The sequence below is a fragment of the Serpula lacrymans genome (assembly GCF_000218685.1).
Source record: "Serpula lacrymans var. lacrymans S7.9 unplaced genomic scaffold SERLAscaffold_11, whole genome shotgun sequence".
Lineage (NCBI taxonomy): Eukaryota > Fungi > Basidiomycota > Agaricomycetes > Boletales > Serpulaceae > Serpula > Serpula lacrymans.
In genome coordinates, this window is record NW_006763300.1 from 1,363,276 (window position 1) to 1,387,297 (window position 24,022).

General features: G+C 46.0%; 6 protein-coding genes across 6 annotated transcripts; 2 read left to right on the forward strand and 4 right to left on the reverse strand.

The window, feature by feature from the left end:
* Positions 1–719: 719 nt before the first annotated feature.
* SERLADRAFT_474926 (uncharacterized protein) lies at positions 720–1,201 on the reverse strand (the record flags this gene model as incomplete). The annotated part of the gene is given in 2 exon segments (XM_007321613.1): positions 720–785; positions 804–1,201. The coding sequence occupies 2 exon segments, from the start codon at positions 1,187–1,189 to the stop codon at positions 776–778; spliced, it is 396 nt and encodes a 131-aa protein (XP_007321675.1).
* Positions 1,202–8,688: 7,487 nt separating this feature from the next.
* SERLADRAFT_441116 (uncharacterized protein) lies at positions 8,689–10,783 on the forward strand (the record flags this gene model as incomplete). Its single annotated transcript, XM_007321614.1, has 7 exons — positions 8,689–9,069; positions 9,130–9,490; positions 9,554–9,861; positions 9,914–10,138; positions 10,197–10,303; positions 10,360–10,569; positions 10,624–10,783. The coding sequence occupies 7 exons, from the start codon at positions 8,689–8,691 to the stop codon at positions 10,781–10,783; spliced, it is 1,752 nt and encodes a 583-aa protein (XP_007321676.1).
* Positions 10,784–10,874: 91 nt separating this feature from the next.
* SERLADRAFT_397443 (uncharacterized protein) lies at positions 10,875–11,391 on the reverse strand (the record flags this gene model as incomplete). Its single annotated transcript, XM_007321615.1, has 2 exons — positions 10,875–11,154; positions 11,205–11,391. The coding sequence occupies 2 exons, from the start codon at positions 11,356–11,358 to the stop codon at positions 11,048–11,050; spliced, it is 261 nt and encodes an 86-aa protein (XP_007321677.1).
* A 2,256-nt stretch (positions 11,392–13,647) lies between these two features.
* SERLADRAFT_474929 (uncharacterized protein) lies at positions 13,648–14,922 on the reverse strand (the record flags this gene model as incomplete). The annotated part of the gene is made up of 5 exons (XM_007321616.1): positions 13,648–13,778; positions 13,833–14,023; positions 14,109–14,327; positions 14,438–14,797; positions 14,869–14,922. 4 exons carry the CDS (start codon positions 14,920–14,922, stop codon positions 13,952–13,954), a joined length of 705 nt encoding a protein of 234 aa, XP_007321678.1.
* Positions 14,923–17,206: 2,284 nt separating this feature from the next.
* On the forward strand, positions 17,207–20,747 carry SERLADRAFT_357619 (uncharacterized protein; the record flags this gene model as incomplete). The annotated part of the gene is made up of 6 exons (XM_007321617.1): positions 17,207–17,397; positions 17,483–18,279; positions 18,673–18,720; positions 19,150–19,268; positions 19,442–19,607; positions 19,695–20,747. The coding sequence occupies 6 exons, from the start codon at positions 17,207–17,209 to the stop codon at positions 20,195–20,197; spliced, it is 1,824 nt and encodes a 607-aa protein (XP_007321679.1).
* Positions 20,748–20,971: 224 nt separating this feature from the next.
* SERLADRAFT_335370 (uncharacterized protein) lies at positions 20,972–22,256 on the reverse strand (the record flags this gene model as incomplete). Its single annotated transcript, XM_007321618.2, has 6 exons — positions 20,972–21,063; positions 21,137–21,277; positions 21,341–21,524; positions 21,589–21,858; positions 21,920–22,119; positions 22,178–22,256. Coding segments are annotated over 6 exons (966 nt in total), but the record flags the coding sequence as incomplete, so codon positions are not given.
* Between the last annotated feature and the right edge of the window lie 1,766 nt (positions 22,257–24,022).

Sequence of the window (24,022 nt, forward strand, 5' to 3'; positions counted from 1 at the left end):
CATTGAACTCAAGGAAAGGAAAGGAATAGCAAGTAGCAATATATCGACTGACTATGACATCATTATTGGAGTAGATTGGTAGTAGTAAGTCATCATTGTCGATCTATTTACAAGATATGATCGACTATCATCACTATATTGAATTAGTATTTACAAGATATCGATCGACTATCATCAATATATTGAATTAGGTCAGCAAGGGAGACTATTGTCGATCGTTGAACGAGATGGAGTGATGAGCGTTTATATAAGCGGTACTTTCTCAGGGTTTTAAAGTCAAGGACATTGTCTACGGGTGCGCAGATTGACAAAGACATGCTGTGTTCACTGGCTTCACATCTATTGTGGCCATGACGTTCTCGTAGTACGTTTACTTTACACACTCAAAGTACTCAGCATCATTGTAAACTGACAGTCGATGTAGCATTCAAGCCTGGAGTTCGTCAGTGACATTTGACTATCGTAGTCATATACAGTGCACGGAAATCTTCTATTGGTAACATCAGTTAAGTACTTGGCTAGTCACAAAAACGCAAGAATCTCAGTGTTTATCCATTAGGCCAGAACTAGAGTATTTTATTTCAGCGTGAATATGGAGAACATAGAAGCACCGAGTTATGGGGCTGTATATCCTTGTACTCGATACGGAAAACTTAAGACTGGGATTAGACCAGACACAACAGTCGGTCTTATGATAGCACAGTCAACTCAAGATTGTGACACCGTGTACGTTGTGTAGATCTCTATGTCAGTAAGACGAGGTAGACATGGTTGTTCACAGAATTACAACGCTCTTCTGTTAGTTAAGAATGTCATACCTGTCAATCTCTTCAACTATGCCGCCCCAGCGCCCGCCATTCCAAGACCTCATCTCCTCCCATTGGTCCTTATCAAAGGCAACGCTGAAGCATTTCATCCAGGAAGCTACGAGGATATCCGCATAGGAGAACGTGTCTCCCATGATCCATTTGCCACCGCTCTTCGAATACCACCCATCGATGACCCCAAAGGCCGCCTTCATGTTTTTCCAGCCCTCCTCTCGCTTCGCACCTGCGGACGAAATATCTTCCCACTTGGCATCTAACCTAATCTCAGCCTGCTTCTTGTAATACTCCTCGCTCCTGGGATAGTAGAGCTTAGAGGCAACTGCAACGGTCAATTCTGGGAACACAGGGCCTATGGTATTCATAAAAGTGGAATCAAAAATGCTTATGAGGGCTTTAGCATTGGGGGGGAAGACAGCGGGTTTGGATGGGTACGTCTTCTCGAGGTATTCTGCGATGGCAAAAGAGTCGGAGACAATAGCACCTGTGGAAGGGTCCTGGATAACAGGGAGAGTATAGAGATCACTTCCATCAGATTTGCGCCCAGTAGGTTTGGCTCCGATAGCCTTCATCTGCTCTTCGATATCCGGCAATTCAACCCAGACAGATTTGAAGGCCAAGCCTTTGTAGGCAAGTGTGTACCTATAACAGCAACATGTGAGTCAGGTCTGCTCACTGGATAGAATGATGGGTGAAACTGCGCTATTTGCCTTGCTTTGAATATATTTCCAGACAGTGCTTTTCCGGGCACTTGACATGGAATATCGTATAGTATAATGGGTTGAGACATGCGTAGAGAATTTGGAGCGAGTATTGGTCGTCTGATGAAGTGAGTGTTGTCTGGTGCACAGTATTACTTAAATATGTACTGATAGCTTTGCCGAAATTTGTATCCCTGCCTTAAAAAGCCTACTGTGTCGTACTTCTTTGGGAGATAATACGATAATCAATGAAGAAGTCGCAAGAAGCGATCAGCCGCCATTGCTGAATCATTGTGATAACTAATGCATGTTGCTTGGTAAGTACCACTTTTACGTTGTACGCTGATTCAGCTACTTGTCTCCTGCAAAGTACTAAGACTTATCACGCGGAGACAGGAATCACTTGTATAATCCGTGTCAATAAAATAAGGTCTTGATCTCGGTCTTCTGGGCCTGCACGGATGCAAACCCTTCCAGGTCACGACTACATCTAGAATAGGAATAGGGGCCTGAAAGCCTCACCATCACATTAAATCCATTCAAGGACAGGAATGGCAAGCTACACTATATTAATCGACTATCATCATTATCATTGAATTCTGTCTCGTTTAATACTATCAGTTCTCCCTTGTTGACTGAGTGAGCGTTTATATAAGTAGGTATTTCTCAGTGTTGGAAGAATAAGAGAGAGACAAGCCTCGTACGGCGTAGTACGAAGGCAAGTAGTGGCGCAGGCGCCAAACTGGGAAGGTCCAGTAGTTGGGGTGGCCCGTGCACCTAATATACCGCATCATTTTTTTTGTTCCGTCTTCACTTATATACGCTGTCGTTGTCAGGCAGACACCTCAGATCTTCTGTCGAAGTCTGAGTTTACTTACTAGATCAAACCCGAACAATTTCACTCAGGGCTTTCAAACAAAAGACACTATCTACGAGTGCACGGATAGATGAAAAAATGTTCTGCATACTGGCTTCACATCTATTGTGGTCATATCCTTCTTGTATGTTCACTTTACATGCCCAGAGGGGGCTCAGCTGCAGGATTGTACAATTGATGCAGGTTTCAAGGTTGGCATTCCTAATGTGAATCTTATACCATGCGCGATTATGATAATCTTAGACTCTATGTCAGTAAAACAAGGTAGACGTACGGTTGTTCACAGAATTTAAGTGCTCATCTATTAGTCCAATACGGAGTACTTATTAATCTCTTCAGCTATGCTGCCCCCAGTGTCTGTCATTCCAAGCCTTCATCTCCTCCCATTGGACCTTATCAAACGGGGACGCTGAAGCTCCTCATCCATGCAGCTACAAGGACATTTGCATAAGAGAACATATCTCCCATGATACATTTACCACCGCTCTTTGGATATCCCCTATTGATGACCCCAGGAGAATCTTTTGCATTCTTCCAGTGCTGTTCGTGTGTGGATCTTTGGGTGAAATATTCTCTAACTTGGTACCAAATCTAATCTAGGCATTTTTCCTGAAGTATTTCTCGCTTGTGGGTAATATACTCGCGGGGACCATTACAGCTAGTAACAAGGACATCAGGCACATACCCTGCATGAAAGCGGAATCAAAGACGTGGGGGAAGACTGTGGGTTTGGACAGATACATTTCCAGAAGGTATTCTACGATGGCACCCGCAGATGGGTCCTGGATAACAGGGAGAGTGTAGAGATTGTTTCCGTCAGGTTTACGCCCAGTAGGTTTGGCACCGATGTCTTTCATCCGCTCTTCAACGTCCCATAATTCAATCCAGACAGATTTGAATGTTGGATTGAGGATATCGAGAGGAAGCAAGCCGATATGAAGCGCCTAGAAAGGAAGGCGCGTAAGTATGAGTGGCCCGTGCGCCAATATATACCATCAGAAATTTTTTGACTCCGTTCTCTCACTTACCTAAAAAGGAGGTCTAGTTACCATGTACCACCTCAGACTCTTCTACGAGATCTGAGGTGAGACCCCTTCTCTTTTCCCCTTTCAAATACTTAGCTTACTATGATTTAGTCCTTTCTTTTATCATAGATTTAACTCTCAAACGATTTGATTGAAGGCTAAGCCTCTGTATGCAAGCATGTACCTATGTTAGCGAGCATGTAAGTCAGGTTATTCACTGAATAGAAAAGATGGGATTAATTTTATGGGTCCTTTGCCTGAGATATCGTACAGTAGAATTGATTGAGACATGAATATGGGTCAATTGCCGCTGTCATGCACCAAAGTTGATTGGTAGCATGGACAGGTGTCAATAACGAAGCGAATATTCAAAAAGACTCGCCTTTGCGCCACACAGGCACAGTGCCACGTGGAATAGTAATTAATATTGCCCTTTTTGAACTTGTGGCTGATCAGCACCACCTCTATTAGGCAATCCAGTCACGCTCACCTTTGCTTTTCCATTCGGTACTTTCCGCGTTTCGGCATTTCGGCAAATTTTCGCGTCGCCACTGGCTACACATTGCATTGCGCCCTCGCTTTTGTCGTTTCCCTTACTCCCCTTCCTTTTCCTAGCCCCACCATGGGCCCCTTCCTCTCCTTTTTATTCTCACCCAACGGTCGTTTCTGGGTCCCCATTTTAGTTCACCTCCTCGTCACCTCCACCCTCCTCCTCCTCATCTTCTTTGCACCCCCACCATTTCTGATGTCACCACTTCCTATCCGCTTCCGTCGCCGATCCGTTGACTACCACGTGCCACTGCTGATATCAGCAAAGCCCCGGCGGCCGGTCCAAATAGGGCAACAGGTCCATCTTCATGACGTCGATCTGCCATCATATACTATCAAAACATCGGTCGCTCGTCTTGCCTGGTTGGAGCGTGGGTGGGTAGTTTTTGAGCTGGAGAAGGTTCATCCCCTTGCGTCGCCCATGTTCATCGCTGTCCCATTCACTTGGGTACACTTATCATTTGTCCATCGTCTTCGCTACAGCTACACCTACCACACGCTGCCTGGGACTCACTTGTTCCAAATTGGAACTACTCCTCTCCCTCCCTTGTTTGATCAGGTGTTCCAACACAACCAGTCCATTGGTAAGGCCATGGAACTGTCAGATTTGGACTAGGTGGTGGACCGGTGGCTCCAGTTTCTTTTTTTTCAGCAGAACATTCATTTACAGTGCGATTATTTTTGATTTTTGAATCATTTTTATGGACACATATTTTTTTAGAATGCCTGACTGACAATAAAGGAACTGTGTTGATACTGATAGTGTTTTGCCTTGCCCTTTTTTTACTGCATCTTCCCATGACATCATGATCTTCCTGCTCTCTTTTTGCTATTGGACTTTACTTTATGGCTGTACAAACCTGTGACATTACTCACAGCATTTATTGTTCTATCCCTTTCTTTTCTTTTTTTGACAATCTTATCCTGTACTACCTACGCAGGATTCGTCAGCGTACATTCCTTCCTTCATATTCTTTCTCATTCTTTTTGCACAGCTATACTGTGCATAGCCTACTTCTCTTTTACTATATAAACCCCTGTATTTTACCTTGTAAAAAAAAAAGAACAAGAACTCCAATCCAGACTTCTTCTCTACTCTCAAGTTCACTACTCTGCTACTTGTGATCCAGTGTGGTCACAACACTTCCCACTTCTACCACTGTCAACTGCTGTCATCGTCACTTCCCACTTTTGAAGTCATTGTCATCCCTTTCGATTAGAGTCCTTCTGAACACTACGGTTTGTGCGTCAGGAGCCTGCTATCACTGGGAACCTTGTCATCCTCGTCGTTCTCAAACCTACCTTGTGCTACGATTAGCAAGGTAGTGCTCGTCTATACTCGTCACAAAGCCCCTATCCTTCTATAAATTCAACTATCCCTCCTCCTCAAAACCCACACTCATACACCTCTGGGTTTTACTTTGAAGGATCTTTATACGTACCACCCCACGAACAACCAGACCACTCCACTGTTCTAGGAGGCAAAGCCCATAAACAAGTTCCGTGGAATCTGGGAGGATTGTGTGTTAGTTTGTTTTGTGTGTGGTTTTCTAACTACAGTTCTCATCATCGACACCGCTTGTTTAAAATCTACCAGAGGGCATCCTAAATATGTTTGCAGAGACTGTGCTGCCGAATGGACTCTCTAACTGCAGTTGCCCTCCTCTTTCGAACATTGACCATTTTTGGCGAGGAGCGCATCAGCATTACAAAAGGGAGGAGGCCCGGTAAGTGTTGTGCCGAATTGTTGATGAGGCTTATCCTTATCGCTACTCAAGGTTGTACCACAATTCACGGACTGTATCATTTCGCGCATGGTCAGAAAAAAATCACAGAGCACATAGTGAGTGCCTATGGTCCAACCGGAGAGGAAGAACGGTATGAGACTCGTATGATGAGATAACTCCCCGTAATAATTGACAACATAGTAACTTGAGTACTACAATATACTGCACTTTATGGATACTAGTACGCACCAGAGGTCCAAAAATGCTGCCAGTCAACCGAACCGTGACCGGACTGCTTTTAAGTTAAACTGAAAACAGTATTCAAGTTTGAACTTTTTTGAGCTCCATTACTGCAACTCCACTTGTAAGCATATCATTGTCTATTCAATTCTTAGTCCTTCAGTCAGGGACGACTCCTCCCTGACTCAATTAAGTATCTCAGGCTGTTGCAAGACCTAGCATCAGATTCTTTTAGGACCCCTGAATATCCCTATGGAACCCTGATTTTTCAGGAGCCATACAGACTTTGGAAAAATTGGGCATTAAATGTCCGGATCGCCCGCAAGGTTCCAATTTCATGAAAATTTGTCCGGATAGATACACAAGGATAGGTATGTTTGAAATTTTGGGCCAAATCGGTCAAATTGTGTTAGAATATACTCTGACATACCAATACCCCATAGGATAATACCTCTGATTTGTAAGCCAGCCCAGTATGCAGCAGCTATTCTGTGTAAGACATCCGTGGTTGCATGTCATGTTTAAGATCCTACATTGTAACCTTGGCCATATAGCTCAATTGGTAGAGCAGCTGGCATGTATCCAGAAGGTTCCAGGTTCAATCCCTGGTCTGGTCATTATCCAATTTTATCAAATTGTCCAGATGTGCTAACAGGGGATGAGTAGACAAAGTGTAGAGTTGAACCTTGACTACAGCTGCTTTGTAATTACAGCGGGCAGCCTCCTTGACCCCATACAATATTATATATATGATCTATATTGTTAAATTAAACCTTGTCCTGAGTGTCCGAACAAACTGCCTCCTGCCCTGCCTTGTTTTTGCCTCGCTGTCGAAAGAGTTTCATGGCTTGATCAAATTTTTCTACCTGTCGAGAGAAAATATCAGACAACTTGAAATCTTTGTTGCTGATATCAATGTTATTTCCTCTCTACTTCACCAGTTGAGCTAGAAGGCATAGGAATGATGTTGAAGGGAGAATAGTGAATTGGTAAGTTTGATATGCGGCTATTGCTTCTGGAATTGGGGGAAAATGATTGAGGAAGCGTTGCTGAAAGGTCTGCACAACCACATAAGAGATTGCTGATATATTTTTGACGCTTGTGACAGCTGCATGTCTCCCAGTTTTCCCACCAGATTTACAGCTCAGAGTGACAACTGAAATGTGTTAAAATCCCAGCATGATTAGTTCAAACGGTCTCTCGTGAGTCGATGAGTTGAAACACCAATTTCAAAAATTTAGATCAGCACCACAGCAAAATGCATCCTACATCAAAAGTAAAAACGGGCCATTCACATGATTTGAACCATCAACCTCCAGCCTCGCAAGCCCATCAACCACTACCACTTCACTGAACAGGCTACTGAAGCTTTCGTCATTGGCTATCTTGACTGAGGTCATCCTAGTATGTCCGGATTGGTACACAACATTTGTCAGAAAGGTATGACCGGTGTCCGGACTCCCAAACAAGGCATTTCGTAATTTTGGGGATTTTTGTCCGGATTCTCAGCAAGGTTTTTTCGTGTTTTTGCCTATTTTTGTCCGGATGGCTGATCAGGGTTTTATAGGGATATTCAGGGGTCCTATTCTTTTCCTTTTAGCAAGTTTGGTGCCACTTTGCTATCTGTAAAAAGTCTGCCGTCAAAGCACAGCCTGAGGTACGTAGTGGCGAATACAATTCTGTAACCGCTGCCAACGGCCTACCGATTCAACTTTCCGACTATGAGATAGGACTAGTATCGGTAAACGATGGAAAGGTGTCCGGACTCTCAAAGCTTGTGTAATACCCTCAAATGGGATTAGGTTCTAGTATATTCAGGCTTGTGATCTGTCTTTTACACATTTTCCACCTCACTAAGTTCCACAGAGTTCAATAACAGGCTCGTGCTACGTGAGGAACAACACCTAGATGTCATTCTGAGGTTGAGTGAGATTTAGACCTCCCAATTCACCATTTGATATAGCAACACAGTGACTCCCACTCCACACACAGCACACAGCACCACTCTTATGTTGATATGCCGTTCTGTTAAATGGTTGCACACTTCGGCTTCTGCTCGGGTTGTGCGTGGTTGTTCGGTGCATCTCCGAGAGCTTGCGTAGAGTGTCGATCATTAATGATGGCATCATTCTTTTCCCAGTAGAAGTACGTATACCTAACGTTGCTAGAGGATATATTGCTGAAGGCTTATCCGTGCTGAGGTCGTTTGACTGGGTGTCAGGTCTATTTACAGTAAGCCATTAGAACTGTTTTATCAGTTCTGAAGGCCTACACATCAATTTGCTGGTATCATTCCTATGCAAACCGACAGGCCTTCATCATGCTTTACTGCGCAACGACCAATTCGACAATTGACGCGTTGATGCTAAGCCAAACACAGAACCGATGTTGAGCCAGTCACTCTGCGTGCAGCAAGGAGTTTGATGGCGGAGTTGCTTAGCTCGTACCCTCAAAATCAACATTCAGATAACACCCATCACATTGGCGCGAGGAATATTACGACAGGGGACTACGTTCACGTCGACAAGCTCATGTTCCATCCGCATATGTAAGCATCAAAGAACGTCACATCTCGATAGGCTTAATCGTCTCTCATAGCCTTTGTACTTCTCTAGCTCGGAAAGACCAAGATATCATATTCTAACCTTCGAGACGTTGCTACGACGTACGATCTAACCCGACCGAAATTGTGTTAGCTTTACAAGCGCGGTGTGCTATCGCGAATATAAATACAGTGAGATATCAATGACTTTTGCCAACACTTCATACATTATGTTAAACAAAAGGCTTGACGATGATACATCTCAGGTTCTTCCTGCCACCAAGGATTGTTCATACCCTTCTTTGGACGGATCACTCTTACTTCCCGATCTCATTAACTTTCATCTTCGCCACAATTCATCACTACCCTGCTACTTGTATTCCAACGATGCTAAAGCTTCGTTCTCGCCTCCCAAGACCACTGTGATCACCTATCTCGAGTTTGCTCATGCATGCCATCGTGTCGCACATATGTTGAGACCGCATCGTGTGGGAAATGAGGGGCAGGTGGTGGGGATTGTCGCCAGTACAGATACCATTCTATACCACACTGTAGTGGCAGGTATGATGCTCGCTGGTTTTATAGTAAGTGTCCTATGCTTTTTGCGGTATTTTTTTTTGTGATCTTACTTTGCCTGGTGCTAGCCCCTTCCCATGGCACCAACGAATTCCCCTGCTGCCATTGTAAACATGCTTCGCAAAACAGGATGCCGTCGTCTACTTACTATACAGCGCAATCATGAATCCCTGTTGACTGGAATACGTACCGAGATCATGAACAGTGGCGACCAGATTGAACTGGATGTCGAGGAAATACCATATCTTGCTCGAGTATATCCTTGTCTTGGTGCAGAGACTTCCGAGCATCCGTTCGAGCCTTATCCGAGCTGCGAAACACGCCCACAGATGGACGATACTCTTATCTACATCCACTCTTCCGGAAGTACTGGTCTTCCTAAACCTATACCTACATCCCATCTCACAGCTGTACAACGGTGGTCTTGTCGTAAGTTCCCCCAATGTTCAAGTAGCATTTTAGACTAACCATTGGCGGATACTACGCTTTCAGCCATTGTTTATGACCCTCGAGTCTATCCTATACCTATTCGCCTTGGCACGATGTCTCTCCCTCCATTCCATGCTATGGGAATAAGCCTCCAAATATTTGTCCCACTGGCGTCTGTCCGTGGTGTCGTCGTTTTCCCGCCCACTTCATTCGACGATCCTTATTCACGACCAATCGTCCCGACACCAGATAATATTCTGGATGCAGTACGGTCAACAGGTGCCAATGCCCTGATCGCATCACCTACATTCCTTGAGGCCTGGAGTACATCTCCGGAGGCTCTGAGGACGCTGGCAACTCAGGAGATGGTGGTATGTACCCTAGTAGTAAATATCTGGATCTAGCTTATGAAGGATCACCCAGGTGTATGGGGGTGGTCTTCTCCCAACAAAAACCGGCGACAAACTTGTTGCATCAGGCGTTCATATCGGTTGCCTGTACGGAGGAACCGAGTTTGGGTCTCTCACGCAATTCATTCCTAGGATGGAAGACCGCGTAGATGAGCATTGGTCATGGCAGAGGTTTTCAAACAGAGCCGAGTATAGATGGATTCCTCAGGGCGATGGTCTGTATGAGCTACATGTCTTGGTCAGTGTACACCCCCATAGCACATCTGATTAATGCCTTACTGATTTGTTGACTACAGAACACTGAAATTCATGAACTGTCGATTGTGAATTTACCTGATGTGAAAGGCTACGCAACAGGGGATATATTCATCAAACATCCAACAAGAGAGAATCTGTGGAAGATGTATGCGATTCATATCGTCATCCTCGGTCTTCAGTTAACGTGATTTCATTAACTAGAGTCGGTCGTGCAGACGATATCATTAGCCTCACGTCGGGTGAAAATGTCATCCCTAGTTTGTTGGAGAGTATCATTTCAACCAATGCCTGTATCAGCGGTGCTATTGTCTTTTGTAATGGAGCCAACAAACTAGGTGTCCTCGTCGAGCCCAGGCCAAATTCCGACATGACCTCTGATACCGACAAGGCCAAGCTCAAGGCTAGTTTGCGGTGTGCATCATGTTCTTAAATCCTTGGATACTCTAGGCTGACAAATATGAATAGGCCTGAAATCGAGGAAGCAAACCAAAACGTGTCATCATCATGTCAGATCGATGAAGAGATGATTCTTGTCACCAGCCTCGACAGACCTATGCTTCGCACAGGTAAAGGGACTATCATGAGGAAAGCAACTTTGCAGATGTACGAATTACGATATCAGTGAATTGAATACTTATCGTCCAAGTAGAATTCGACTCAGTTTTGTCTTCTGCTACAATTATTATCCTGTGGCAGATTGACTACAACTGTTTCCGATGTTTATACCTTTAACATTTTTACAGACCATATGCTCTAGTAACAGACTTTATAGAGTCGAACAACTCGACATGAATATAATGCCATTCATAGACACCAGACACTTTATTTATTAAATGGCTTTGGCTGTAAAATATCGCACTGCTGTACTACAGTAGAGGACGCATCACGATCAAGTTCTAGCGTGTTGCATCGTTCTAACAGAACGTCTGCTTAGATCAGCAAGTTGGCGTTGTGTGACTGTCGTGGTTCGAAGAGCTTTATCTCGTTCTTCGCTAACTGGCTTGCTTTGTGAGTGATGAAGAATACCCAGTAAAATACAAACGCACGTTTGTTTGCTTCCTCATCTAGTTGGGTAATCTCGTTGTTTAGCATGACAATTGTGTCTACCGCTTCCTTGCTCTGTAAGTTGAGGTTGCTGACAGTCGACACTGACTCTTGCAGCTCTGACTCGAGATGCTTTTTCTCCTCGAGTAATCGCATATTGGTTTCTTTCAGATGCTGGACTTCCTCCTGCACCTTCTTTATGTCATCTCGTATCTGTGTATTTTCTTGATGTATTCTTGCGCTCCCCTCCTTCGATGACTCCAGTTCGTTCATCACGAGATCGAACTTGCCCGAGAGCCTTTCGACATCCGTTTGGAGTTGCTTGTTTACCTCGCATTGTCTTGCTTCCATTCCCTTGTAGTGTTGTAATTCGGCCTTGGCATCATCCACCTGTTCCTTTGCCTCCTTCATTCTTTCAGTCCACTGTTGTGATATTCCGTACCAAAGCCCTTCCAGCCATTTAAGGTTACCAGCAAATTTAAAAATCGTCATTTCCCGATCAGGGGTCGGCTCATTCGAGGGATGTCGCCCTGCACCTTTTGTTCAAGTGGGGTGCGCAAGTGAAAACCACGGAAAATCATACCAGTAACTTTGCCATGGATTACGATCTCGCTGTTACCTTCTGCTGCACTTGGCCCCGAGGACCCTGAGCTAGTTTTTGTGCTGTTAGCTAAGTGATGTGATGTGATTGATGGTGCCAGCGATTTGCAAAAGAAGTATTCATACCATCATTCTGCAGCTGTGATGCTTGAGCTACATGGACATTATCCTCATTTTGGGAGATGGGTGCTGAGGGCAACTTGGCACCTTCTTCCTCTAACAAACCATTTCTTGTCTTTTTCGCTTGAGATGTGGGCTGGCTCTTGTTCCGCTGTGTCTCCTCTTACGTACAGAGCTTTGTTCAGCAGGCGCCTGTGCCGGCGGGCCACGCACAATAGTATCACGACACCACTGTACACAGACCTTCATTCCGTGCTGGGGCAGCTGATTCGTTGGCTAAGTATATGCGGACAAAATGTGTTCCGGAATGTACGGATGCACATGCCTCGTGAACCCATCTAGATTCGTGCGCCTCCACTCTTCAGTGTACCGAATATAAAGCGTAGGGGGGCATGTGGCACCAAACTGTGTCTTATCGCTGAACTGGAAGAATATATCACCAGGACTACCACACGTCATCAGTGGTGGGCCAATCCCTACGATCTCGACGAAAGGGATCCCATGCTCAACCACATTTGCAGTTCGGCATAGCCTGAAATATCCATGTGGGTAATTCACTAGATGGCGCTCCTCTTGTAAGCATGTCCATCGCAGGTGTTTAGCCAGTATGTGTGGCTGAGCGTGGAGTTCATATCGCGCTGAATTGTCGATACATGGGATAGGTTGGGTTGAGATACGGACATGCGTGCCTGTACGAAGTCTGCCATGTGGTATAGGGAGAGAGAACACAGGGGGATTTTCTATTGATACGCCTGGTGTGAATCTGAATGGCTTCGGTATTGCGTTTAGGGCCTCTGCGACGATATATCCGTTGGCATCACATCGATTGCGATAAACCTTCGTTTGTCAATATGACTAGCTTCGTAGAATGATATTTGTAACATACAAAGAACATCGATATAGGCTGTATGGGTAATGTCCGAATCTGCGACTAACTTCCATAACTGCAAGTAATGTAGCGATGAAATAACATACCTGGCTCGTATTGATAGGAGTTCCATCTCGAGTTACAGTACCAGTACCATCGCTACAGGTCTCCAAATTACCCATTGTGAAACTGCAGAAGAAAGAAGAGATGAATCAGATATGAAATCACACTAGAATACCAGAACACTAGAAGTTTGAGTTGGTGGAGATCGAGGACAGGATACGGGCTGAGGGCTTTTATAGAGCTAGGGTTGGACACATGGCTGTGGGTGATCATCGTGTCTTTATCGCTTTATCGCTTTACTACTTGTGGCGCTTCACAACTGTTACCTTGAGCATGCCACTCTTGAAAGTGACTTTGTGATAAGAGGTGGCGAGTCGCACAGAAAAGCACCGCACAGTGGCATATACGATAGTTTTCGTGTATCGTGCGGGTTGTTATCGTGACACTGACGCAAGATGTTTATGTCTTTGATAAATGTAGCGAGTTCGTAACTATGAGGCTTATGGCCAGTTCTGCTTTTGGATTCTTTGTATTATGCTGCAAGAGACGGGCCCTGAAGCCTAAGTGAGAGAGTAATGCAAATATTATATTTAGCACTGACCACGAGGAAAGTACGACGCTTAAAAGACCTTGCCAGGAGTTGAGCAATGGCGATATGAGAATGAAAAGCTGAGTGGCACACAAAGAGGAGTATGGAAAAAGTCAGCATGAAAAAGAGTCCAGGGGAGATGACGTATAAGTGTGGCTCTAAGAATGGCACAAATGTAGTTAGGCAGTCAAAACCATACCTCTGAAAAAAAAAATTCAATGGTGATGAGCAGCAAAGACATGCTTTCTCGATAAATATTCCCATACATGCGTATATACGCATGAGCCTGTTTAGAGCAGTGATCTAATTTTTGAAATACAGCATACATTTATATCACTAAGAACCATGTTAAGATCGAGATGATAAAGGTAACGAACAGAACATACTTACCTTCTACTTTTTCGCTTTGCAGTCTGTATGATACATTTTTTCCGCTATCCTTGATTTACTCCAAAACCATCGAAATCGAGTCACGCCTGATAGCCATGAGATCCGGAAATAACTATGAATCATGCGTTCAGCACGGTTGGAACTCCTGCCAGCTTCATTTTTACACCAATTTCAAAGAGGTAGTCGAGGCACTATCCATACGAGGTTCAGAGATGTGGACAAACAACGAAATTCAGAATTGCTTATTGATATGAAAACGAAGAGAATTAACCATACCTCAGTCTGTGTTTTAGCTTTCTCCCAGTCTTTGCCCCAGACGTACACTCCATGGCGTCTCACCAGAACACCAGCAGCATTAGGGTGGGCTTTCATCGCTTCTGCCATGCTGTCCTTGAGATCCTCTTCGTTGGGAGTGTTTTCGATGATAGGAACTTCCAGTGTGTCGAGATATGAGAGAGCAGAACCTGTTCCTGAGATACGCACGCCCTTGATCATCTATAATTCTGTGAGGATTGAACAAAAAAAAACTTTGGAGGCATGCTGACCTCCTACACGGATGAATGAGCAATCGTGTTATCTCTTAGTAAGAAATAACGCAAACAGACCTGATGCGAAATCCGAAAGACATCTCCAGACCAAAGTAAAGTGGCCATGACGGCATTCTGCGAGTGTGTGTGGACACAACTTCCTGCGTCTCTCAGCTCAAATGCATTCCAGAAGAGCGGGGTGCATGCAGACTCTTTGAGCTCCAATGCAGGTCGTCGAAGGAAGACGCGATCTGCGTGTGGTGATGGTTGCGGATAAGGCAAGACGAATATATGCGAAGGCTGTATGCGCTCCTTTTGTACACCCGATGGTGCGATGTAGACTTTGTCGCCTGTTCGAATGCAGATGCCGCCACCGGTGCCAGTGACCCAACCCAGTCTGTAGAACGAGGCGCACAGCTCGGGGATAAGGTTGGCAGGCTGCGGTTCAAGTCACGAGGAGGGCGGCTCGTTAGTGCGGATTTTAATTTGGGTGGTTCGCGACGACTTACGTGAAGATTGTCAGAGGAGAGGACGAGCTGGTCTGGATTATCGTTGGCAGACATCGCGGTCGAGTTGATTTGCAGCGATCGGAAGTGAGCTGAAAGTCATGTCTGGCCGATGATGCCATATCGGGAGTGCATTGGGTCATATTGCGTTAGTCATCTCATTATATAACACATACGCCCCTGCCAGTGCTGACACTGCGGCTTTCTTCGACAGTACATGTCTCTCCCACTGTTCTCAACTACCATCTGATGCCGCAAGGTCCTTTGACGAAAAATGATCGACAATTCTATCTGAGGGATGCACAAAAGGGAGAGGAATCCACAGTTGACGACTTTGCAGCATTCATCCTGCGTATGTTCGACTACGACGAGCCAGACCGTGCCAAAAACCTACGAAAAGAGCTTTCGTTCATCATGTGCGGTCAGATAGTTGGTGCACCGACCACCATTGTGTGACGACATTGACAGAGTTCATTTTACCAGTTCAGGACTGGTCTATCGGCAATGATGATCCTGAACCTTGACTTATAGCAGAGGCTATTGCAGCCTTTTATCAAAGCAACTTTAACCGTGCTCGTTCACATTGACGTCCACTCACTTCCAAAGTCTTCCCTGGGACCCAATAATCTGCGCCGTTCCCTTTTTTCATCATATCCCGATCACTACAGAGCTTGTTAGGTGCGTAAGCGACATACCCACGTCAGACCACGATTGTGCAGATATCCTCTCCCTGTTCAAGAGTTGTATATGATAAGTTCAGATGGTCTGGAGCCTATTGACAACCGCTGCATCGTCATGCAGTGCTTTGAAGATTCAAAGTCACGTTGGTAAACGCAGACTGACAGGCAACTCTTGACGTTATTTGTCAATATGTATGTACAGCTTAGGTATAGCTTTACTTTCTGGTTTGAAGGTCGGTTTTTCGTGATATGTTGTATGCTCTTCTCCAGAGAAATGCCCTTGTGTAGCGTATGTTCGCTTCAAATTCACTCACAATGACACAGTCGATTTAAACAAAAGTGGAGGGCCACGGTGAGTTGAGGGCACTAACATAGGGGAAGACCAGTCTACAGTCCAAGGCACCAGCGAAAGGATGATATAGCGAGGCAGGATTTCAGTGTACATGCCAGCGATGCAACATGTGTCAGACGTGAACAATCAGCTGTGAGTTAAGCTTACAATAGGTCGTCGTGCGCCTAGTAGAGAGCATGGCTGATATCCCAGCAACATAGGAAGCGACTATGATGGTTGTGGACCCTTGACGAACTGTTCAAAAGACCTTGAGTGTCCAGAAGAACCGAAGCTTTGAAGAGGAAACGAATATCTTCCGCCTTGAGAAGACTGATGAAGCCTTTATTATATGCAATTCGTGCGTAACGACACAAACCTTCCCAATATCAAGATTCATAGAAGGATAGAAGGGTGGTGATTGTAGTAAATTTGGGTTTAGAGGAAGGTTCGTAACGCTGATAACTGAAAAGAACCTCGTTAATTAGCACAGCTCTGACGTTCCATGGCCTCCCAAACGGGGGACCGAAATGTAATCATGTCTTCGTCCATTAAAGGTAAATATTGAAAAAGGCTATCTATAAGGATAGTTATAGTTAGAAGAAGTTCTTCGAAGGAGTTGGACGAAGACATTCTGATTGTTGGTCACTTCAAAGTGCCTCGAGGTATTTTGTCGGAGCTTAGCGTGGCGGCGTGCGTGCATGGAAGCAAGGATTGTGGCGTCCAGAAATGTCCGAAAGTTGACGGGATTGAAACAAGGGACCTGCAGCGCCCAGAGATTTCAAACCAGGAGTGGTTTCCTTAACACACTTCAGGTATATCTTGAACACGATTCTTTCGAGCGACATATTGATAATGTAGTATGGCCATAATAACAACTCTGAGGGAGAAACACGGTGGCAGATTCGTCTAATGGGTGGGTGTGAGGAGAAAGCGAGGAAGTAGCAAGTAAGGTGTAGGTCAGACATGGTGGAGGCAAAATGCTTATCGGTGGCAGGATGATCCGAAAAATATTTGGCATGGCCGCTGAGTCATCATGGATTGACCAATGAGAGCGGGTGTAATTTGGGCAAAGAACCAAACGTCGCCCTGCTCGTCCATTGCAGTCGTTGTCTTCAGCGTCGACGGTGGCAGCCTTTAATAACGAGTAAGTGGGTTATAATCATATATATAATACATATGATATAATATTAATCGATATCACTCAGCATATATCAAAGAACTCTAATCCACGGGCTCTAATCGACCAATCGACGTCCGCTATCTCTTATCTACACTCACCCGAGATACACCACAGTGACAGGACGACAGCCAGTGACGCCCTTACCACAGCATGTCTCACGGGTCGTACTCATCTCATTCCCAGTCCATCATGACAGAAGACGAAGAGGACTGGGAGGACTACGTTCAAGGCGGATACCATCCTGTCCACATCGGCGACGCCTTCTCAGATGGCAGATACATCGTCGTCAGAAAACTTGGCTGGGGCCATTTCTCAACCGTATGGCTCGCCCGCGATACTAAGTAAGTATATCAGATCATTTCATCATCGCGCATACATCCACCCCATCGATGCCATCCATCCTCATCTTTTTTTTTGTTTGCTCAGGATGAACAGACACGTCGCCCTCAAGGTCGTAAAGTCTGCAACTCGCTACACCGAAACTGCACTGGATGAGATTAAACTCCTTCAGCGCTTAATCACTTCCTCTACTCCTCCTTCCGTTTCTGCTTCTTCCCCTGCTCTCACCCACCCAGGCAGATCCCACGTGATCTCTTTCCTCGACCACTTCAGACACAAGGGCCCTAATGGCGTTCATGTATGCATGGTTTTTGAAGTCCTCGGTGAAAATCTCCTCGGCCTCATAAAGCGCCATCAAAATAAAGGCGTTCCCATGCCTCTCGTAAAGCAAATCGCCAAACAGGTTCTCCTCGGTTTAGATTATATGCACAGGTGCTGCGGTGTCATCCACACGGATCTCAAACCAGAAAACGTTCTCATATGCATAGACGACGTCGAGTCCATCATACAGGCTGAACTCGCCGCCGCTCCTCCAAATGCAACCGCTACTACTGCCGGTACCAAACTTGTTGGTGTGCCTCCCTCGAAAGGCAGAGGTGGGAACCAGACTCCAAGATCCGAAAGCGTTTTTATTACGGGTTCCCAGCCCCTCCCATCTCCTAGTTCTTCATTCGGTTCAAGCCCAATGCTAGACAAATGGGCGTTTGGAATGAGCAGGATGGACGGTACAACTGGGAGTGGATCAGCTTCTACGCCTGGTTCTCTGCCTAAATCCACTGCCGGCTCCGTTTCCATGGCTGGATCTGTGACCGATACCAAACAGCGTGCAGATTCGACAGAGCAAGCGGCAGAGAGAATATCTAACGTTACCCTTAACCCTACAGGTCCAGCGTCTACTAGCAAATCTCCAGGCCCGAGATCACTGTCTTCGACTACAGACCCAACGCCCCCTCCAATTCCAGGGTTCAATAAGTTCGCAACGCCTCATCCCGCACACCCACCTGGCCCTTCTTTGCTGACCCAACTGGCTCCAATCCCACCTCTGAAACCGCCATCCAGTGAGTCTTCTACGCCTGGTGCAAGCGCATGGCTGACGCCGATTGCGCCAGGTGGGTCAACGGCCAGGTCGATACCTATGAGTCAAACTGTGCCTGATCCGACATATCCTGGTGGAAACCCACCCCTCTCCACGTCTGTTATGTCCATTGACGTTCCTCCCTCTGCTTCGCTTGATTCGATGGTTGCAAGCTCAGCTCAGTCTTCTAGTATACTGGAAGGCGAAGGCTTGGAGAAAATCACTGTCAAGATCGCCGATCTGGGGAACGGTGAGCGCTTCTTCCACTCGTTTTCGATGCTTTCCTGCTGCGTATCACAACTTCTGTCTGTCTGGTTTATGTGATTTTGGATTTTGGATTTTTTCTTCTTGTCTGCATTGGTATTTCCTGCATATATGCTATCACTCTTACTGTCATTCAACTGCATCTTTCTATACCTTCATATATAACTTTTGTGTCGTAATGTGGTGATGTGGCCTTTCAGGCTGTATGCGCTCTCTGACGTCCAAAAAGCAGAGGCTTCGCGTGCATATCTGTGCTTTATCTGATTCCACTATCACACTTATTTTTTTCTATCTATTCCTATTCGTCGTTCTCATTTCTGGGTTCGCCGTACTCATTTACACTGGTTTTATTTTTTTCTTCATCTGTACCCACAAAACACACCATCGTCGTATCTGCCACCATTCATATCAACAGCGACATGGACCGAGCACCACTTCACTGATGATATCCAAACGCGGCAATATCGGTGTCCAGAAGTTATATTAGGTTCAAAATGGGGGACCAGTGCCGATGTTTGGAGTGTTGCTTGCGTGGTGAGTTTCTTTTTTAAAACAGTGGCAAAGATTTCTACGGGGATGGAGGTCATTGGAAAGGCAAGGTTGTTTGACGCGAAACAGGAAAGTTGGATGAGAAGGAACGGAGATTATATCGAACCTTGAATGCGAACTACCTATCACTATTTTAACATTTTCCTTCAAAAATACAGATATTCGAACTCATCACCGGCGGCGACTACCTCTTCGATCCCGCTTCTGGCTCTCGGTACTCTAAAGATGACGATCATATGGCGCAGGTCATCGAGCTTATGGGTGAGATCCCCAAGTCGGTGGCATTTGGTGGGAAGTATAGCAGCGAGTTCTTCAATAGGAAGGGTAAGTCGTTGGCTTCTGCTCTTCTTATCTGCTCTTCCGTCCCTATAACCTCGTACCATGATCGCTGAAATATCTTACCGTTTCTAGGAGAACTTCGACACATCACCAAATTGCGGTTCTGGCCTCTCGATGCGGTCCTACATGACAAGTATCTTTTCCCACAATCCGAAGCAAGTGCGATCGGCTCGTTCCTTATCCCCATGCTCCGTCTGCACCCTGAGAAGCGAGCCAAGGCAGGCGATTTAGTGGGACACGAGTGGCTGGAAGGGGTAGTTGTGAAGGGCGAGGTGGATGTTTTGAAGCGGGCTGCCGAGGCTGCTGAGGGTGGAAAAGGGTGGGGTGGAGAAGGGGAAGGTGTGGAGGGTGAGAAGGAACGGGAAGGCAAGGGCAAGGGCAAAGGAGTCGGAAATGTCAGTGAGGAGGGGAAGATGGAGCAGGCAGACGCGATGAAGCCTGTGGATGAGGTTGCGGCTGGCGTTCCAGCTGGGGGACCTCCTCCTGTCCCCTCGTCAGCAAGTGCGAAAGAGAACGCGGGTGTTGTGTCGCCGAAGAAAGCAGGAGGCTCGGGTTCGTCGAGAGCAAGAGGGTAGAGTGATAGCTTTTGAATATTGCATCAGCAGACGGTTACGGAGTTACGGAGCGAGGGTTAGGCCGACGTGCAGGTACACGGTTGAACGCGAATCACGAGCTGATGGGCATACGAAACGAATGAACTCGACGACGAGGGTGGGCATATAGATAGAAGATCATATACAACCAAAGAATACTCTTTTTAATTATTTCACATAGGAGCCTCGATCAAGACTTCGAGGATGTATGTAGATGACAATTTGGGTTGCGAGTGGTGTATTGTCACTTTTTTTTTTTTTTTTTTGGTTTCCTCAGCGTCTATACAGATATACACTTTGCGGTTTGTGCATTGTACAGTTCCGTGATGTAGGTACAAATGTCGTCGTCGTCGTTGCTCGCTTTTTCTTTCTTTCTCCTTGACTTTGTGCTTTTATGTCCTCGTGCTTAATCTCGATCCCTAGCTATTCTCTTTAGGCAGCATTGGTCCGAGTGCCAGATATGTGGTACTTCTGGTATATGCTGATCGTCGCTTCGTCTGAAACTTCCAACTCCTGAAAGTCTTGCAGCTAAGAAGTCCATAACTCTTTTGAATCGCATATATCAATTACTCGGCAGTATTTCACGGGATGGGGTTAATTAAAGTGTAGTGAATCAGAACGGATCCACGGGGACGACGACACAACGCTAAACGCAACCAGATGACCTGAACGCACAGATCATACATGCACACAATCACCAGCTTGTGTACAGCATTCGTACCCCTTTAGCATCTCTCGATGATGATGATACATACATTAAGCAAGGTCAGCAAAGCCAACACGGATGTTGCCAAAGTCAAAAATAGTATAGACATTACTGAGGAAAACATCTCCAACGATCCAGAAGGCTAGAAGATATTTGTCAGTCAGTGCTCGAACACTGCATGCATTGCGTGGTGCTCTACTCACGTGGGGCATCACTGATAATACTGGAAGCGACGATGCCGCCGACGCAATCGGGAGAACCAACGGCGACTGGGCCAAGGTTGAAGGTGCTGGGAGAGATGGGAAAGGATTTTCCGCTGAAGGTGAAGCTGACTTTGGGGACATTGTTACAGGGGACTGGAGAAAGAGGGCCTGTCAGAATACAGTCCGAGGAAATAGCCACCACGATTTTCTACGCACAGGTGTAGAACCCTTCGCCGACAGTATCCGAAGCATCCGTACCACCCACTTCGCTGTATAAAAGATCGACGCTAAAGGTGTCACCGATAACAAGTGTAGTTCCGGTGTCGATAATGCAGTTGACGGAGAAGAGAGAAGCGTGGCCATTGCCTTGGATGCTATCCATGATGACCTGCCAGTAGGCCTAACCGATATCCAGAAAGTCACTCGGTTATTGTGGGATCAAGAAAAGGAAAAAGAAAACTGACTGGTAGGACGACGTCTGCGTAAGAGAACTCGCCAGTGTAGGCTTTAGAGTCGGTACCACCGATATGAAGCTCGGAGCCGGAGGTGGCGAGCTTGAAGGCGAACACAGGTTCGCTAGTACGGCCTTCCGAGACGAGAGTCTGGAAAACGGGGGAGGCGCGGTAGTCCGATAGAGATTGAAAGGCCATGCCCAGTAAACCATCAGCAGGGAATTGAGACTTTGCGAATCCAGTGGAGTACTGAGAAGCGGCACCGAGGGTTTGTCCAGTGGCCTGAGATGTACGAGTATATCAGATATTAATTGTGTGAATATACGTTTGGCCAGATACATACAGAGAGGCCAGCGATAGAGACAGTGTCGGAATAGAGCTCGCCCTCCACGGTTGAACCATCGCCGTATGTGAGCGTGAAAGTCCCGCCTAAATCCTTCGAAGTGGTGCTAGTGAGAGGATTATAAATAGTGTGACCTGAGCAGGTCGAGGAGCAATTGGGACCAGGTAAGAACAAGTCACTGCTTCCAGTGTCGAAGTCGACTTTGGAAGAAACTCGGTCAGTGACATGAGCGTAACGGAAATATAGGTCAATGAATACCGGTGTAAGTGACAGCGGGAGTTCCGACGGAGATGCTTCCAAACCAGAGTTGACCATGGTCATCAGTCAGAGGGATACTCCCAGAGTTCCCGACCGCTTCAGGCTTGGCATTAGGATGAGGGGCACCCGTGTTCTTCTCAAACTTGCTGAACCCATAGTTAATCTTGCTGTATAGGGAATCAGTACGAGAGAGAGAATAAGAGGGTAAGATAACGTACGCTACAGCGCTGGTGACATGTGACTTGAGGGCAATGATATCGACGACCCCATGTTGGTCAACCAAGCTAGAATGCTTCGCAATGGGTATTTTCAGAGTGTTCTTGGAAGCGGTGTTTGGAGTGGCAGCAATTAAAAGCGGGAGAACAGTGACAACAGTGGCCAGAGCAAAACGCATTCTGAAGAAAGGAAACAATGCAAGACGTAGAGTAGTGGACGTGTGGTGCGGGTCAGAACATCATAGAAATAGAAATCTTTATAGGAAGCCGTATGCACTACTGCACTTCCATAAGACCAGCGCCATAAAGCCTTATTTAGTGATACACCGTTTCATGATTGTTGGAAGTAGTCTTGGATTGACTTATTAAGAAGACATGCGCGTTCAAGTTAGTTACGAATATCGAAGCAGGAATCGAAGCACTCAAAATGCCGACGAGCACAAGTTGCAGTCTCCCCCGTTGATTATGATTATTTCTTTTCGTGTCCCCCGCCGCCGCCTTGCAGTATAAAAAATTGATATCGGTATCAACGGAACTTGATGGATGTTGAACGTTGAACGTTGAGGGCTACTTTGTAAGTTCTCGAAGATGATCAGTGGCACTGTCAATGCTGCTTTCTCACAATCCTCGTATCCCAGATGATCGCACGACATTTTTTCTGGCGAACGAGGCATGCACACTACGCCCCTGTTTTATCCATGCAAAACATAAAAATTACATTATTCAAGTACTCTGCCTGAGGAGGCGCGAATGTCAATAATCAATCGTCAGGAAAAATAAACCTACAACTACATGTGTGATGCCAGGATAGTCTGGACCTGATCTTATCGGCTACGGGCCATCTGATTTCAAAGTCTCGAGTGCCTCCAAATCGACTCTCTCAAGCATCCTCGCGTTGACGCCCATCTTCGGATATGACTTGTCTGTCGCCTCCCAATGCGTCACGCACCCACACTTTGCACATCGGTGGAACTCGCACATCTTGTCACCCCAGAGGTAGATACCATCCGGATCTGTAACGTCGGCTTGATCTCTGATGATCTGCACATCCTTGACAGGATAATATGCCCACAAAGCACCGTAGCGACGGCAGATTGAGCAGAGGCACTCGTTAAGAGGCTCGGTTGGGGGTGGAAATACGATGCGAATAGCTTTGCAGTGACAAGTGGCTGTGAGCATCTTACTGGTTGATATAAAGGTGGTGGATAAGCTTTATAGTCGGTGCAACGATGAGATCTTGACTCACGAATTTAATGTGTACCGTGAAAACAGGTATATCGATTAACTTCTGTGTGGAGAGGTGCAAAGGATATTGGAACTCCGTTTACTTACAGTAGTGGTTGATAGACTTGTTATAACAAAGTGTTACTAGGATGGCAGTGCCCCTTTAAGCGGTGACTCGATATCGGGTATCAGGTTCTCTAGATCGTCGAGAAGACCTTCTCCAGCCTTCATGCCACACATACTCCTGCCCTGCTCCCTTAAGATCATTTGATAAGTGTCAGAGCGATGAGATATGAGATATTTATCGAAACAACCTCGTCTATTGAACTGGCTTGTTATTACGATGCCGCGTCGGTAATTTTGGGCGTTTGTGCAGACTGACGAATTTCTCACGAAGGTTTGGTTT